The sequence below is a fragment of the Tiliqua scincoides genome, chromosome 5, assembly GCF_035046505.1.
Source record: "Tiliqua scincoides isolate rTilSci1 chromosome 5, rTilSci1.hap2, whole genome shotgun sequence".
Lineage (NCBI taxonomy): Eukaryota > Metazoa > Chordata > Lepidosauria > Squamata > Scincidae > Tiliqua > Tiliqua scincoides.
Genome location: NC_089825.1, coordinates 141,514,988 through 141,532,718, shown reverse-complemented (window position 1 = coordinate 141,532,718; position 17,731 = coordinate 141,514,988). Strand labels below are relative to the sequence as shown.

Genomic DNA, 17,731 nt, shown 5'->3' with positions numbered 1-17,731 from the left:
ACAGGTAAACTGCAAAGGACACTGGGCTGTGGCTTAACCCTTTTTAGGACAGTCTCCTGCCACCCCTTGAGAGCATACGGAGTTGTACCAATTCCAACAAATTGGAGGTCATGTTGCCCTGGTATGTGCTTCATCTTGGTTCATTCTTGTAGCAGCCCTCTGCGGTTGAGGAGCCTGAGATGGCTCTGTACTTGGCATCATTCTTTCTTTAAAAAACTAACCTACAGCTAACCTTCTTGGTCTTTGTATCTCATGCCTGGGAACTACCATTTCCCAGGACAGGAATTCAATTTGCAGGCAAGCATTTCCAGCTGTGAACTATCATGCAGAAGAACTGCATGCTTGGGGACAGGGTGGGGAGAGAATGGAGGCAGCTCCCTCCTTTGCCAGCTGCCTCACCACCATGAAATGTGCAAGTGTAAGACAAGAGTTTTCCACTTGCTGGAGGCAATGACCGCAAATTAACAGGAGCCTCTAATTGGAATGCATGAAGAACATTGTGAACCAATCTGGGAGTGACCCAGGAGAAATTTGGACAGAGAGGAAAACACCCATGCCCCAGATATTGGCTGGAGCCACAGTGTGGGGCCTGCCAGGGCCTAAACCCCTTATGAATGGTTGATTCTCATGAGATACGAAAGAGCACTTGGCTCATTCAGCCCTATTCTTTAGCTGTAAAGAAAAAAAGGTATAGCTGATATTGCGTCCAGTTGCTCTTCGTGGTGCTCCTGCCTTCCAGTGTACTGGTCAGTGGGTGCAAAATTAGCAGCACGATACACAAGCATTTGGTATTGTATTAACGTGATTTAATGCAGTGCTTTCCAAACTTTTTAGCATCAGGACACACTTTTTAAAATGACAATCTAGCATGATCCACTAGACCGGTGTTTCTCAAACTGTGGGTCGGGACTTGCTAGGTGGGTTGCGAGCCAGTTTCAGGTGGGTCCCCCTTCATCTCAGTATTTTATTTTTAATATGTCAGACTTGATGCTACCATGGCATGTGACTGCATTTGGGAAAATGTTACAGTCTGTACTTTGGACAGGCTACTAAATATATGCTTTTAACAATGATAGTCAATGGGACTTATTACTGGGTAAGTGTGGATAGGGATGCAGTCTAGGATTGTTAAAAAATTTTCTGCTTGATGATTTCACTTCTGGACATGACATCGCTTCCCAGGTAATGATATCACCTCTGGTGGGTCCCGATGTTCTAAAAAGCAAGTCCCGATGCTAAAATGTTTGAGATCCACTGCATGAGACAAAAATAAAGGGAAATAAATAATTTTTTATTTATTATTAATAATGGATACATTTTCACTATTTTTATTAATTAATAATAATTGATAAATTATTCATTAACCATAATCAATATCCTGCTAGAGACCTTACATATTGTATGTGTGTAGACATTTGCTAGACTTTCCTCAGACATGGAGTTCAAGGACTGTTACCCCAAACCTTTCAGTCATTCCAGGGTTCCCAGAATGCTGAACTGGGGAGCAAGATGTACAGCTGGGAGCTTCCATGCCAAGATTAAAGCTGATACTGGGTTCACGTGATCTGCACCATACCAGTTACTAGAGAAAATTTGAAAATGTGACATTTTAATTTGGGGGGGGGGGTAATGAAGATTACCTTGTATCACAGGTTAGCATTCCAGCTAACAATTTTCTTCAACAACCTGAGCAAAGGTACTTGCAACTTTTTTTTGTTTCAAAAACTTTTCGCGACCCACCAAAAATTGGCTCCCGACCCACAGTTTGGGAAACACTGGTTTAATGCGTTTAAAACAAACCTTCCCCTTTCAACTACAGCTTCAGCGTTTAGTACATTAATTGATTTAGGGTGCAATTCTAACTAACTTTTCAGCACCAGGATAAGGGCAATGCTACTCCGAGGTAAGAGGCCTCCCTTACCTTGAGGAGGCCTCCATGACTACCACCCAACTGCAGGATGCAGCACATGCCCCATTGGCACAGCTATGTCAGTGTTGGAAAGTTGGTTGGGATTTGGGCCTTATTGAATTAAAAACCTCTTTATCAATGAAAAAAAGTATGTTTGATTACTCAAGTAGCAATTTTTTCTTTCATTTAAAAAACGAAAGGGGATTAATGACTTTAGATGTAAGCATTTTTTAAAATCCGTCATTTTAGCCTTCCTGTAGGAGTTTGCAATTTCTACCTTCTCTCATGCAGGCCTTGTCTTTATCTGGATCAAGCCTGTGCTGGCATGCCTATATACTTTAAAATTATGAATGCTTTCTTCATCACAGCTGCATTCAAGAGAGTGCTATCAAAACTTATATGATTGATCAACTAATGCTGCAATCCTATGTACTTGAAAGCTGGAAACCACAGGATTTTACTTCTGAGTAGACGTGTGGGGCTGTGCTGTAAGATGTCTTGGAGGGCGTGACAGGCCTCCTTTAAATGTCACCGACCACATGCATTTAGGATATTTTTATGTTCAAATTGGGTCAGGTCAGAGAGTCTGCTTATTGCACAGATCTACTTTCATGTGCTACTCATCGGGCATTAAAAGTACGTATCATCCAAACCGGCCTGGTGATGTATTATGTCATTCCCCCAATTGCAGTGTTTCTAGGTAGGAGCCTGAGAGAGGCATTTGCTCAAGTCTGCCCAGGGTTAATTTAGCCTCGTGGCATTCACTTTTTTTGAAAGAAAAGGTTGTAAAGGCTACATTGAGGCACTAAAAAAAAAAAATCAAAGTTCATTGTTGCAGCCAGGTTTGTAAATTAGAATTTTGTGGCTTGGTTAAATGAAGCTTTCTAAGGTTCTCTTATTCCTTGCAACATGGAGGTGCTGTTGTATGGGACAATTACTTGCTAATGTGGGTGCCAACAGCCATGCCTTATGTCTTTATTTCTGCAGACGTTTCGACATCTGCTGCCTTTCCAGCGAGGCCAATGGATTCCTCTGCCCATCTCTGTGTGGAGAAGCCCTTCCTTCCTGTTTCCCTCACCCTGAAAGGCTTGGAGGAGTCCCGGGCCCGACTTTTGCACCCTATCAGCCCTTCTGCTTCATGGCAAGCCTTGTTGAAATCTCCCAACATCCTGAGCCAGCTTCCTCCTGACAGGCAGACAAAACCTTATTCTTCAAGCATCCTGGACTACAGATGCCCCAGTGGGGTAAGGTTATGTGAATGCTTGTAGGTCCCTATAGAGGGGAGTTGATGTGTCTTGCTGTCATGGCTTCTTTCCCTCTCCCCTTCCCAAGGAGTCATGGGAAATTCCTTGTCATAAAACAATAATTTTTAGAGCTACTTAGAAGGGAGAAGGTGATAGGCTGGAGCTATAATTTAGAAGTTGGTTTTTGCCTTGGGTTTGATGATTGATGGTCCCTAGAAAGTTCTGACAGATGGTCCCTAGAAAATTCTTTGGAACCTGGAAAAACCCCTGTGGAGGAGAGGATGCTAGGAGGTGTCAAAGAGTGGGCCCCAACCAAGTTCATGATGAGGATGCTACTGGAATTAGGATTCCCAGTCAGGAACCATGAGGGCTTCACACAACCAGTTTAGTCAAGTTGACCAAACACATTTTTAAATTCATAGTACCATTCTGAGTCCTGGATTGTGTGCACTGAACTTGTAGAAGGAAAAGGAGCATGGGCACCTCCAGTGCTGTTTGGTGCTGTGAGTGCTACTGGCACAAGGCCTTTCTCACAATGCTGCTTCTCAGCTCAGAGAGTATAGCTGCCTCTGTGTAGGGAAGTATAGCCAAGATGAATTCTGTGATATCTGGACAGGGCTTGACTATGCTAAAGTAGAAAGTTCTGTGTACTCCAGTTCTCAAAATGCCTGTAAATATTACAGAAATAAGATTTGCCTTCTCAAATTTTCATAAGTACCTAACTGCATTTGCAATAGAGTCTGTATAGCAACATAATGGAGCCCTACTGGATCAGTCCAAGGTCTCTCCAGGCCAGAAAATGTGTCTCACAGTCAGGGTTGACCTGAGATTTCCCAGCTCCTGAGGTGGCACCCCAGATACTGTCCACCCCCCTTTAACCTGTTGATGTACCAGCCTCTGCTCATCCTACTCCCTGGATCGGAAAAGGAAGAGGGTGATGAGTGTAAGAGGAAGCGTAGAGGAGAGGAAGAGGAGAATGGTGAGCTAGAGTGCCTCCAACCTCCCCTTCCAAACTGTAGGAGGAAGAGGAGAAGCAGTGGAGGTAAATGAGTGGCTAGAGGTAGGCACCTTCTGCCAACTTGCTACGTGAGGTGAGTGGCTTAGTTGGCCTCCTTGATGGGCCAGCCCTGCTTTTGGAGTTTAACCAGATGCTCTAGGAAGGCCATAAGCAGTGCATGGAAATCAACAGTCCTCCCCCATGGTTGCTTCCCAGCAACTGTTATTCAGTGTCAGTGCTTCTGAGCTGGGAGGCTTCACTTAGCTGTTGTGGCCAGTAACCAGACTTCTCTCCCATTCATTTTGTCTGTTGATCAAGTAAAGTCATCTGAGCCCAGTGGCTTGTTTCCACATCTTGTGCAACTGAATCTGATAAGTTAATTTGTGCATTGTGCCAGGTGCTGCTTTCTCGTGCCTGCCTGAATTTGGTGCCAATCGACGTCACTGGGTGACCCTGAGAAAATTCTCGCTTTGTCCACGTCTTGTATAAGTTTATGGACCTCTGTCTTGGGTGTGTCCGCTGTCCCGGTTGCTTTATTTCTAAACTTAAAAAAAAAAACAACCTGGGCACTAACTTCTTATTGGCAAGGTGTCCAGGCACCTCTGCAGCATAACAGCCCAGAAGGGCCAAGTGAAAGAAGCTGTGTGCAGAGGGCAGATTCAAGCACAGTGGTAGAGAAAGGATGTTTTGTTGCTGCCATTTAGTTAGGGCTCAGAGTGACATTTGTTTCAGGTGCAAATTTGATTTATTTATTCTTGCGCAAAAATGTTTAAAGAGCTGAGAGATACGTCATGTGGGACCATATATTCACGTAGAGTATGTTGGAATGCTCTGCCTGGGTAGAAAATTCCCAGCCCTTGGAAAATCAGCATATCCAGGAGAAGGCTGGGCAGGAGGTCTGGTCTAGAGGGTAGAGCCTCCGTCTGCCTGAAGATAACATCCACAAGGTCGCCAGTTCGAGGCCACCGACACCGTGCGACCTTGAAGCAGCTGACAAGCTGAAGCCGAGCTATTCCATCTGCTCTGAGCGTGGGAGGATGGAGGCCAGAATGTGAAGCCAGATCGGAATGAAACACCTGAATGTAGTGGTTCTTGAAAGAAAGAACCTTCTTTCAAATTGTAAAAATCCCTATTTAATAAGGGATTTAAATAAAGCCTGCCTATGTAAACTGCCTTGAATAAAGTCTTGAATAAAGACAAAGAAAGGCAGTATATAAATACCTGTTGTTATTATTATTATAAGGCTAAACTACAGCCTGCTCCCTGCCATGCTAGTTTACTGTGGGCAGGGAAGTTTTTGACACGGCAGAATGTTCAACAGTGTAACTCTCTCCTTCCCAGTCTGATATGGGAGATTTGAAGAAATCTGTACCGGGTGTTGTGTCTGATTCTGTAGATCAGCACTGGAAATTGGTGTACAGCTCCTCCTTCAGCTGATGGGAGCCACTGGGGTATAGCAGTTCTAAAGATAAATGGTGATTTCTGGATTTTGCATTCTTATTGATATCGACTGTTCTCTTATGCTCTTTCCTCTAGATAGCTCCAGATGCTGAAGATGGAGTCAAGAAACCTCTGTCCTTTTCTGAACCAAACACATCCTGGTTGGAAAATCCACTTCTGAAACAAACCAGCTCTGCCCCCCTCCATTTTCAGGGGCTGGAGGAGACCAGAACTCGCCTGCTGTGTCCCATTGCCACCTCTACCCTACAGCTGGCCTCTTCAAAGTCTTTGGATACGCAGTTCCATTTCCTATTGGAGCCCCTGGAGAAATTCGGTGTGCAGGCTTGCAGTGGGTTGCTCCCAGATCACAACTCCCAGAATGAATTTCCCAGACCATGTGTCGACCTCAGAGTAAGAAGAAAATTTGGGTGGGAACTCATGAAAGCAGTGACCACTGGCAGGAGTGTCATCAGGGCAACCAAAGGACTGATGTCAGAGGTTTTAACTCTTGATTGCCTGGAGAGGGCTGGAAACAAAGTGCAGCAGGAAGGAAATAGGGCTTTTTACAGGGTGGGAATTAAAATTCCATATATTTTTAGGAAACCATCTCAGATTGTGAGTATTTCTTTTCCCAAGTCATTGTTGACAGCTAGGACTGTGGGATTGTCGGGGGAAGCTCCAGTCGTCCTTTGTAGGTCGTTGCCATGATTTTGACTTGGGTATACAAACCACACCTTGAAAGTGTCGCCAAATCTGTCCTTGATTTTCCCTGGGGAGCAAAATGATCAGTTTCTTCACCTCTGTAGTGAAGAAATTGGCACAAGCTCGCTAATCTGATGTTCCTGGCAGTAAATTAGCCTTTTTATAAGTAAACTTTGAACGATTAAATCAGCAAATGACATGTTGTGGTTGCAGTTGCATAGCCAATTGTGAGACTCTATTACTGCATGCACATTAACCTGCCAGCCAATCGCTCGCAAGTTATGTGTTTAGTCTGTGTTTGCAACACGTTGTCTTTGTGTTTAGTCGGGTACATAGCCAATTAGCTTTTCCACATGTCCTGAACTGATATGCAATTATCTTCACTGTTGGAATGAACGGGACAATTCTGCTGTCTCGTGGGAGGTTCTTCTGTTCTGTGCCCTGGTGCAGGTGGGGAACGAACATGAGCAGTGGAGTCTAGGTTATGAAATCCAAAAGCAGGACATTGCCTTAATTAGGACTAGCTAACAAAACAAAGTGGCAACCTTTTAAGCTCTCCAGAAATCTTTGTCAAGCTGGGTGCTAACTGGTCCTAATACAGGCTTGAACCTGATTTTGGCTCTTGGATTTTTTTCTCATCCAAAATGTGGAGAAATGAATAAACAGAAAAGTCAGGCAGTTTGGTGGGAGGTGGGAATTGACCTACCTGAGCCCTTAACAATTTCTGAACTCCTGGAATAGGAGATGAAAGTAGGGTTGAGGGTGTGAGGTATGCATTCCTCAACCCCTAAATTATCTTCTGCAACTTCCTGTATTTTTCAACTCCTCCCCCTGATTGGATCTGGGGCTAGATTTCAGCTTTCTGCTCACTTCCTCCCAGACCTTAGCAGCCAGGCACAACATGGCAACTGTGCTGCGATGTTGGACTGTGGCATTTCAGGGGCGTGTGACACCGAAGCTCCCCATCCAACCTTGCAGCTCAGCAGTCCTGTGCAATTTGGGGGAGAGGATTCCCCAGTGGTGTTTATTTCCTCCATGCTCCCTTATTTACCCTTGGTGTGTCTTGGATGTCTTCAGGTGGAGTGCAGAGCTGAGACAGTGTAAAACCAATCATGGTGTCCCCCTGGCTCCTAGGTTTGCATGCCAAAATTCAGGTTTATGTTCTCCTAATGTATATTCTCAACATTCCCCTTTAGTTTCAGCTTTCTACAGTTTCAGATGGAACATAGCTATGTACCTCCTACATTGCACCCTTCAATAAGGCTCGCACAGGAGAACTCCCCCAGTTGTTTGTGCTCATCTATAGCAAATATGTTTAGCAAATAATAATGGGAAACACTGGTAGGTTCATTTCAGCCTTGACTTTGTAGCGCTCAAGTTACAGGGGGCCAGAGAAGGACCAGAGCCCTTCTCTTTTGTAATGGCACCTGAGATGATGTTTTGTAAGAAGGCTGCAGAGGCTCCATGATTTGGTCAGAACTGGAAGGAGTTGCTTGGAGATTTCATTCGAGGCCTCCCTTCCTTTCCCCCCATAATTCAAGTACCAAGCTAAAGATTTGCATATCCTTTAAGTAAGCAGTCTTCTGCCAAATCAGACCTTTGCTCTCTCAGTTGCGCCTGCATGGGCTGGCACTTTCAGACTGTTTCCCTGCCCTACCTGGGGATGCTGCCAGGGTTTGAATCTGGGAACTTCAGCATGCCCAACCTCACCACTGCAAGTGCAGCCTGCCCTTCCCCACTGAAATATATGCACTTTTGTTCACAGTGGGATGAAGATGGGGGTTCGGCTGACATGATGCCGGAGTACGTTCTGTCAATTCCGAACGGCAGCTTGAAGAAACATTCAGAAGAGGAAGACCCCTCTGGGGATGTGATGCCAATGGAAAGCGAAGAGCAGGATGTGAAAGAAGAAAAGGTAGGAAGGCTGATCGTAACAGGAGCCGGGACTCCTGGGTAGGCAGTTGGTTCAAAGGTGTCGCCAAGGTTGGACTTATATGTGTGATGCTGTGTCTTGTCATTGGAAATGCAGAAATTCCTACTGAGTGGAATTTAGCCACAGAATAAAGTGCACTAAAATGAAATAATAACAAAATAAGTAAATAAAACCATATAGAAGCCATAGCAGCAAGTGAACCTCCAGTCAAGGCCACAAAAATCTTTCAGATCAAAGGCAGTGAGGAACAGGAGAGGCTCTGGCTGGTACCAAAACAATGACAGAGATGGCATTGCCCTTTACCTCCTGGGAGTGAGAGTACCACAACTCAGGTGCCACCACAAGGAAGTCCCCTTTTTATGTCATCGCCTGGAGCACTACTGCTAGAGGTAGAACACGCAGAACAACCTTCCTGGACCACCTTGACTGGTGGTGGCCCATTGTAATAGGAAGTGGTCCTTCCCTTTTAGCATTATGAGTAATTGAATCTGGATTTACTGGGCAATGGCAAAGGAGAAGAGACAAATTCAGTGTCTCACTGGAAGGAACATTGCACCTGGTCTATGAGCAGCTTGTTCTTCCATACAGTGTGAGAATTAGGCTTGATGGTGTGTATACAACAGCAACTGAACTCTTCAGCCATAGGATTTAGAAACTTGAAAACTGAGATTTCCATTTGGAAATGGAAAAATTGCAAAAAAATAAAAAAGGAGATACTTGGCAAACTGAACCAGTTTGGTGTGCTGCTCTCTCATACAAGTGTGGCCTAGGTATTGCTAGTGTTGTTTTGGGGACAGCAGGAAGAATCTGATGGATTACTAGGTTTTTTTTCTGGTTCTGAAAGCAGTTGAGTAGGGTGTCATGGGTGAAGGACACCTGAGCCTCTGCCTTTCATCCGGCTCTGAGTGAATTGTTTAGAAGTTGGGACTCCTGGTTTCCCTTCTGTGTCTATAGTTTGAATGGTGTCCAGGGAACTAGAATAGTGAAATTTAGAGTACTGGAACTCATGGAACTCTTTCTAAACTTTCCGTTTTTATTCTCTCCTCTCCACTCCTTTTTAACGTTTCCAGTTGAAGTTGGTGAGCCTGGTCTGCTCCTCTCTGGTGGAGGGGGCAAACTTTGGGGACACAGGAGGGGAGCTGCAGCAGAAGCTGGAAGAAGTGTGCAAGAACCTAGCAGAGCGGGAACCAGAATTTATCCTCAAGGTACAAATGAAATGGTGCATTTCTGGGCTGCATCCAAAGCTCTAGGAGGGGAGTGAGGCATGAGCACCATAGACCAAGGTGGCGCAAGTCTGAGGTGACCCATTGGAACCGTGGTGGTTTACCCGAGGGTAAAAGGAAGTTTCCCCTTGCCTCCGGCTGAGCCACTTCTGACCCCAATCTTGTGCTGAATACAGTGCAGGCTGCTTGGCCTGCCTGTTCCAGCGCAGGGTAGGATTGCGCTGTGAGTTGTCTTCAATGTTTCCTTGGTTCCAAGTTTTCTTTTGAGGGGGTAGGCTTTCAGCAGCATCCGTCTTCTCCCTGTGACTGCGAGTGCCAGAACTGGAACCATGCTTGTAGAAACTTTCACACCCTTTAGCTTTTGGTGTTGAACTGAAATCTTTGGATGTGGCCGCCCTGACACTAATATTCTGCTTAAAAATATAAATATTCCTGACAAATATAACCCCTCCAAGACTCCCAGGTCCTTATTTCATTTATTTGTTTTCCATCAGCATCTTCTCTCTCTCTTTTTTTCCTTTTCATTGTAGGTTGCCCTTTACACTCGCCAGGAACTGAATATCCGCAGCACAGCTAATTTTCTTCTGGTGCTATCTTCCCGCCTCCTGCCTTGCCGCCCATACCTGCGGCGGTATTTCTGCCACACTGTGCGTCTCCCTTCTGATTGGTTGGAGGTGGCCAAGCTCCACCAGGTAGGAAGACTCATGCACAGTCATTCATGTTCTCTCTCTCTCTCTCTCTCTCTCTCTCTCCCTCCCTCCCATCACCTCTGGTGCTTCCCAGAATCATGCAGCAGGGAATTCCAGCAGTGATCCAAGCGTTCACTCTCATGTGTTCTGTAATCAGGTGATGGCACTATTTCTCTCTCTCTCTCTTTCTCCTAGAGCCTAGCAGGAGAAGGAGAAGCTCTGGCCCCAATGCCGTCATGCCTCCGTGCAGCAATGACTGACAAGTTTAAGCAGTTTGATGCCTACCAGTTAGCCAAATACAACACCCGTAAAAGCCGGGGTAAAAAATGTCATCGGCGGAAGACCAAGAAGGTGGGAAGAGAACACCTGAGTTAAAGACCTGCCTGTTGCTCTTTTTACATATGTCTGCTGTTTCTGAATTTTTCCCTGTGTCTCTGCTCGCATGTATTGGCAGAGCTGCTGTGATATTAAGGAATGTTCACAAACATTCTAACTACTTGAGGGAATGTAAAGCCTGCAGTTGAAGAATACTCCAAAGAGCAAGGGTCTTGTGAGGGGAAGTGAGCAGACATTTCACGGGAGGAGGCAAACCTATAGGTAATGGGAAACTATAGTTGAGCAGGCTCTGGAGACACGTAGGAAGGGAGCAAGCAAGGGAGGTTTTTCTGAGGTAGGAGCTTTGAGCCAGGTGACAGCGAGGCCAAAGTACAGTATGAACTTTCAATATAACTAGTCGAGAATTGTGCCCGTGTGACAGATGGGAATCGGTCCTTAAAAAATCTTGATAGGTGTGGGAGTTAGAAACTTTAAGAGCTGTAGAGAGACACTGAATTGTTCTCCTTTCATGGGAGTAGGGTGGGGAAACAGGGCAGGGATAGCCAACCAAATTATCTGGCTTTGGACTTCAGTGTCATTAAATTTGTATTTGTAATGCATGGAATCCACTGTTCTCCTCCATTAGCACTTATCTGTGGAGTCCACTTTTGTCATATCTCTGGGAGCGTCTAGTACGTCAGGTGGTTTGGTAACCATTTTTTGTTCACAGAGGGATCCAGGAGCCCCTCAGCGAAGCGACTGGAGAAAGCATGCGGCGGGTTCTTATAAACCTCTTGCACGACAACTAGAGGCTCTTGAGAAAATTGTAAGTACCACCTGGGAGAATAGAGGCTGGGGTGACCTGGAAACTAAGGCACCCCTCCCACCATCAAATCTGAACTTGTGGGCTAATTGGGGGGTGGGCAGAAAATTATTGAAGCATGAAGTTTGTCGCATCTGGGAAGCGGGCAGATGAAATGCACCCATGGCTGCACACAAGCACAGGGGCTTGAGGCTTCTTGGTCCTCTGTCACCTTTTCTGCAGTTTCACAGTGAGTCTGAACTGAGAGAGAAGCATCCGGCAGCCTCCAAGAGTCTCTTCTCTTTAAAAACTTTGATCCAGCGCCTTCACATTTGTGAGCCAGCCCAACACGTGATGAGTCTCCTGGGGCATAGGTGAGGCAGCCAAAATACTGCTGAAACCTCCTTGCCAGTGGAAGTACTTTGTGGTGTCTGATTATTATTCTTAGCTATTCAGAACTCAGAACTTCCTCTGTTATCATGAGGGCTAGCAACTTAATTTTAAAAGCAAGCTGCCATGAATGTGATATTGGACTCTAGGCAGCTACTCCAATATGCACTCATTATGAAACGACGCCTTCCTTACCACTGCTTCTGCAGGTACCCCTCTGATCTGCAGTCCTTCTCCCGTAGCCGCCTTCCAGGGCCCTGGGACTCCAGCCTTGCTGGTACTCGCATGAGACTTCCTACACCGCTCACCTGGGAGAGGGAGCTGAGCCAGCGTGGGAACAGCGCCATCGTGTGGGAGGAACTGATTGGTACCTGCAATCTTTTCATCTGTCAAAATGGGGCAGCTCAAAACCCTCTGCCGGCCCCAGATCAAAACTGTTGAATGTCCGGGAAACAACCCTTGGGTATCTCCGGGATGATTTGGATGATGCTTGACTGCTTTGATCCAGCCCCACACATGCAGAGAGGCAAACTTCTCAGTTAACTGGTGGCACCTGAGCAAGAGGAGACTGAGCAGGGCATTGTGTGTCATGTGCGCTTAAACTATTGCAGCTAATCAGGACATTGGAAGTATCATCCTAACGAGCTAGCTGTTGGAACAAAATGGGGGAAGTTGTGCAGTTCGCCTTTTGCCAGTAAATGTTGCAGTGACATGGTGTTGCACAGCCAAACCCCACAAACGTACTTGCTTGTCTATAAGAAGGGTCCACATTCACAGAGGCATAGCTAAAGGGGGTGCAAAGCGCTGAGTTTTGCAGGGAGTCTCATCACAGTGTGCAAGAGGCCCCTCCCCCCCTTTGGAGTCATTCCAAGCATACACCTTTATTTTGCATGGCTCCGAAGGGAAGGGGTCCCTTGCGTGCTGCGATGAGGCTCCCTGCAAAACTTAGTGCTTTGCCCCCCTCTCTAGCTACACCGCTAGTGTATACCAGAGTTAGTGCATAATTTAAAAACAGAAGTCCTCTAAATGGAGAGTGGAATCTAGGGGGTACAGCAGAAAAGGGACTACCTGATTGAGGTGTGAAGTAAAAAGTTCACAAAGTGGGGGGGGGGGGGTGACAGGAAAATGCAAAGTGATGTAGATACTGAAATGCAGACTGCCGGTGATGCTGAGATAGTCTGTGTGTAGTCTGAGATTTCATGTCTTCACCAGAAATGAGAATCGCCTTTTTCTTTTCTCTTGAAGAAGATTCTAGTCCTCAAGGCTGCCCAGAAAATTCTTAGAACTCGAGGGGAAGGGGCATAAGTCAGCAGGGGCTTTGGGGGGCCTCCACACCCCTCCCACTACTAGCAGGAGTCAAATATAAGCCTAGCCACACACTTAAGGCCTCACTCGAGGTGCCACTTCATGTTCTTTCCTCGTCATGAAGTGCGGTGCATGGACATCTCTTTGGGCTCTCAGTATGTCCTTGATCTGCGTTGTTGCTGCTGAGGTCTTAGTCAAGTGTTCCTTGTCAACAGTTTGTTTCTTGCTTTTTTTGGTAACAGTTTCAATGCATGTTTGTGTTTCGTCATTGCAGCTTGTGGGATGGGAAGGTTTTTAAATTGTTAGATCATCTTAAATGAAGTGACTGTAAAGTCAATGTACACAGGGTAAATTTTGACCTCCTTGCAGAGCAGATGCCCACAAGCCTGTTGTCCTCCTCACAGATTCTGGGAAACTGCCTTTCATGGCCATGCTGCGTAACCTGTGCAACATCCTGCGGGCAGGGGTGAGCGAAAGACACCACAAGCTCCTGCTGAAGCGCCTGGAGGACAAGGTGAGGCTGCCTTTGACCAGGAAATAATGTAGAGCTGTGTGTGGGGTGTCTGTAGTAGGGCTACTTCGTTGCACTTTCGTTGCACTTCGTCATGACCCAGAAATTGAAGCCGGAGTAAGGAATACGCAGAAAGGAGATGATGCAGCTCAGAACCTCTTCCACTAAACATTGTGGGATGTGGTTGGTATCTGGGATATGAGAAAAGGCAAACTTTTACTCTGGACCTGGCTAATGGGGCAACCAGGAAATATATAGATCCTCCAACTGCCAGCCTCCTCTCTGTGTTCCCAGACTGCCATGCTCCAGATATTTCCATTGCTCTTATATGCTTCTGTTACAGAGGTTGGCTGTTTTGCTAGTTACTAATCTGTTCTGTCTCCATTTGTTAATTGCCTTTTCTCCCCTCCCCCATTCCTCTCATCCTTCCCAGGAGTCTGTGATTCACAGTAGACAGCTCCCTTTTCGATTCCTTGCCGCCTACAAGGTCATCCAGCATTTGGAGAAGAACCTCGAGGAGGAGGGTGAGGCCTATGTCATAGGGTTTGGCTTTTAACACTTTGCCCTGCACTGCAAGCCTGGGGTCCCTCGATTAATTATTTGCTGGTTTCTAACCCCCCTTTCCTCTGCCCCCTCTCTATTTACAAGGCTGACTAAGGTCACTTACAATAATGAAGACGTTATGTTAGGGTCACACAACTGTATCACAAAACTGGAAATACACTTGAAAGATTTGCCCTGCAAGCAAGGTACAGAGGGTGGTGTGTGCGGTTGAAAGTGTATCTTTTGCCCTGCCAGGGAAACCCATCCCTTCAAACATGTGCCTCATCAAAAAGATCCTGAAGAGATATGCATCACGCCTCCCAAAAGTTGTGAGAGAGATTCGTAGTCGTCGGGTGCTACGTGGCGCAATGGAAGTCCCTGTCATCTTCCAGTTGGTGAAAAGCGAGAAGAAAAGACTGCTGAAGTCTAGGTAGAGCTATGGCTGCTGGGGCCATTTCTAAGACCTTGAATGGTGGACATATAGAATATGCAAAAGGAAGTCTTGTACATATAGAAGTCAACAATCGCTCTTCTCTGGCAACCAACCAGATCCTTCTGGAGAGCAGGGCACAGTGGAAATGCCCACTCTGTTATTTGTTGCCAGCATTAGAGTTGAAGGAATGTTACTACTGGACATGGAGGCTTCGCTTTGCTAGCATGGGTAATATCTGTGAATGAAGCTCTCCTTCGCTGGTTTGTCCAGTTGTTGTGTGTGGTTTTTTTAAGGTCGTCTGTCTGTGGTTGTGAGAGTGGCAGTGAGAAGCAAGTATCTTGTGCTCTTGTGTGCTCCCTGCGGCATCTATTGGGTCTCTGTGATAAACAGGAAACTGGACTCGATGGGCCCTGGGCCTGATCCACCAGGACTCTTCTTATGTCCATCATTTCCTCCTTGTTGCTGTAAATCTATGAGCTGGTCATACATTCTTTTGAAAAACCTGTTTCATGCTGTACACAGTTAATGTAAGAAACATGTGCGCAGCAGATCCTCCTTATCTGTGGGTCCCATATCTGCAGAGCTAAGCATCCGTGGATACAGAGAGTCCACATGGCTCCCTGCAATTCTTACCTAGAGCCTCCGGAGGTCTCTCTTGGGTCACTCCAGGCTTGCGACCCACTCTTTTGGCCTCCATGGGCCTCTGAATGGCCTGCAGAAGCAACTTCTGGTTTTTGGAAGGCAACTTCCAGTTTGCTTCTGAAAACTGGAAGTAGTTTCTTCTGAGGCCCACAGAGGAAGCAAACTCCCTTGAATGAGGAGGATGCACTGTACGCATTGTGGTGGCTCTGTTCATTGCAGGACCAGCCAGTACCATTCTGTGATGTTCAGACTTTTAAATATTCATTGGTGTGTTTTTCTTTCATTTGCAGAGATTTACGTTACAGGCAGGCTACCCTGCAGCGTTACCGTCAAGCGTTGGAGACGGCGATCCACTTGGCCGTCCGGCACAACGTGCCCCCTATTCGTGGCCGCACTCTCATCCTGATCTCTTGCGATCACAGTATGTGTGAGCCTTTCCAAAAAGCCCGGGATCTCTGCTGCCCGAACCCCGAGCAAAAAGATGGCAGCGGAGAAATAGGCAAACCTCTTACGGTTCGTAAAGAGTTCTTGGCCATCTCTCTCCTTGTTTTACTTGAGCTTTGATAGAAGAACAGCAGCCAAGAACGAACAGAAGGAAACAAATTGTTTTTCAATAATTACTCTTGCCTTTTCCTATTACAAAAAGAGCTACAACAACTGCAAATATAGCACCAGTTTGTAGTACCTGTGCAATGATCTCTTCATTGTACAGCAGCCCATCTGGCAGTACTGATGCATAACTTTTAAAATAAGGGGGGATCAGGGCTGGCTCCAGGTTCAAGGAGAGGCCACGGGATCTCTTGGCTGAGCCCCTTCTTCTTACTATGGCAGGGACATTGCTTTTTCGTCCTTGACAGGCCCGCATCCAAAAACACGACTGTAGCACTAATGCTTGTTCAGGAAGGGATATATGTAGACATATGGGATCATACAAGCACACGCAGGGGAAGGAGGAAGGAGGGGAGAGTGTTCTGATAGCTGAGCAGGTATAACGAGTGCTTTGTGCTGTATTATACATGCAGTCCAGTGCTCTGTGTAGTTAACAACAAGAAGAATCTCCTACATTTTCTCCTGTTCATGGCATTTAAAATTGGCAATGCCACTTGCTTCCATGTCTTGCGAGCAAAACTAGGCTAATCGCAGTTCATCACCTGCGAATTAAGTCCTGTGGTGATGGTTTCTCTCTCCCACCCAACCCCACAGGCATGGCTCTCAAAGGGACTAGAACCTGTCTCTTTTTGAAGAAAGGTTTCTTTTTCTCCAGAAACTGGATGTAGCCATGCTGTTGGGCTCCATTGTGTATTCGGCCTCTGAGCGGGCCCAACTCGTCCTCCTTGACCAAGCTAAGAATGCGGGGCGGCCTGTGCCCATGACGGGTTCCGTGCTGAAGGATGTGCAGACCTTGCAAGCTCTGGTGAGACCTGGAATTGTGTGAATGGGGTGGCAGAACTGGAGAAATCAGTGTTGGGCTTCTGCCCTGTAGATGGTGTGACTTCAGGGCAGATGTGACTTTCTGGGGTCCTCCTTCTCTTCGGGCCTTCCTAGGGGTTTCCCCTTTATTCTGAAATTCATTAAAAAAGCTCTTGCCTCTGAGCAAGTACAGAATGCATTTTATTTATCTTTCACATTTTTATACCATCCTTCCTCCAAGGAGCTCAGGGCCGTACATGGTTCCTTCCCTCCTTTTGTCCTCTCAACAACCATGTGAGGTAGAGGAGGCTGAGATGGTGGACCCGGGGTCACCCAGGAAGCTACTGTACATGGCTGAGTGGGGATCTGGACTTCAATCTTCCAGGTCTAATCAAAACTGTAACTAGTACTACACCATCCTGGCTCTCAACAATTTTCCTTGCTGTTTAAGGGCTGGCTGTGGCTATTCATCTCCAGTTAACAGGGAAGGTCATTGAGGCACTTTTGATTTCTTAAGTAGAGTTCCTCTGTGTTTTGTCTGTTGATGGATGATGATGGCCACAGCCCTTTTGCCAACTTGGTGTTGCAGGCCGAACTTTTTTTAAAAAAGCGGTGTGGGGGAGAGAGAGAGAATGAGGGTCTGCACTCTGAACTTAAACTGGTTCTGTGCCAGCTTGAATGTTTGTAGCTTCTTCCCCAGATCCTAGGAATTGTAGTGTTTTCTGAGGGGGGGGGGGAGCTGCTGCTGAGAGTCCTGTGAGAGTTCTGTCTGTCTCATGCCAGCAGAACTAGAAATCCCAGGACCAGGCAGAGGGAATGGCTGCTAAACCAAAAACGCCTGCACCATAGCGATGCCCAGAGAAGGGCATCAGAAGTGGGTTTCATGTTCTGGTTTGGGCCTGGGAAGGTGAGACTTCCCCTTCCACCCACCTGGAAGCTTATGTTGTGATTTCCTCTCATGGAAAGCCAGTCCGTACAGCCAGCCGGATCACGTGGTGGAGCATTTCCTAATTTGCTCTGCCTCAGGCTGCAAGAGAAATGTTCAGTCAAGCATCCTCCTTGACATGTCATTTTCCTATGTTCAGGAAAGCTCCTGCCCCTTCCCCTCCAACCACTACAGGGAATATTTCTACACACAGTACATGGCCCCCTTCCCTTTCTGGAGGCCTGAACTTGGACAGTTCAGGCAAAGCTTTGATCTTTTGGCTGTCTTGGGAAGTATTAAACAGGCCCCGAGAACCTG

The 17,731-nt window shown here is 46.5% G+C and overlaps 1 protein-coding gene across 2 annotated transcripts in view; it reads left to right on the top strand.

The window, feature by feature from the left end:
• The window catches only part of TEP1 (telomerase associated protein 1), a 55,279-nt gene that overhangs the window by 7,570 nt on the left and 29,978 nt on the right, over nucleotides 1-17,731 (top strand). For both annotated transcript variants that reach the window (XM_066626903.1, XM_066626902.1), the window contains exons 2-15: nucleotides 2,897-3,153; nucleotides 5,687-6,001; nucleotides 8,058-8,207; nucleotides 9,296-9,430; nucleotides 9,979-10,140; nucleotides 10,333-10,488; nucleotides 11,183-11,278; nucleotides 11,498-11,628; nucleotides 11,854-12,011; nucleotides 13,354-13,463; nucleotides 13,894-13,984; nucleotides 14,259-14,433; nucleotides 15,369-15,591; nucleotides 16,343-16,492. In XM_066626903.1, the coding sequence (XP_066483000.1) occupies nucleotides 2,932-3,153; nucleotides 5,687-6,001; nucleotides 8,058-8,207; nucleotides 9,296-9,430; nucleotides 9,979-10,140; nucleotides 10,333-10,488; nucleotides 11,183-11,278; nucleotides 11,498-11,628; nucleotides 11,854-12,011; nucleotides 13,354-13,463; nucleotides 13,894-13,984; nucleotides 14,259-14,433; nucleotides 15,369-15,591; nucleotides 16,343-16,492 (2,274 nt within the window). In that variant the 5' untranslated portion in view covers nucleotides 2,897-2,931. The remainder of the gene's footprint in view (nucleotides 1-2,896; nucleotides 3,154-5,686; nucleotides 6,002-8,057; nucleotides 8,208-9,295; nucleotides 9,431-9,978; nucleotides 10,141-10,332; nucleotides 10,489-11,182; nucleotides 11,279-11,497; nucleotides 11,629-11,853; nucleotides 12,012-13,353; nucleotides 13,464-13,893; nucleotides 13,985-14,258; nucleotides 14,434-15,368; nucleotides 15,592-16,342; nucleotides 16,493-17,731) is intronic.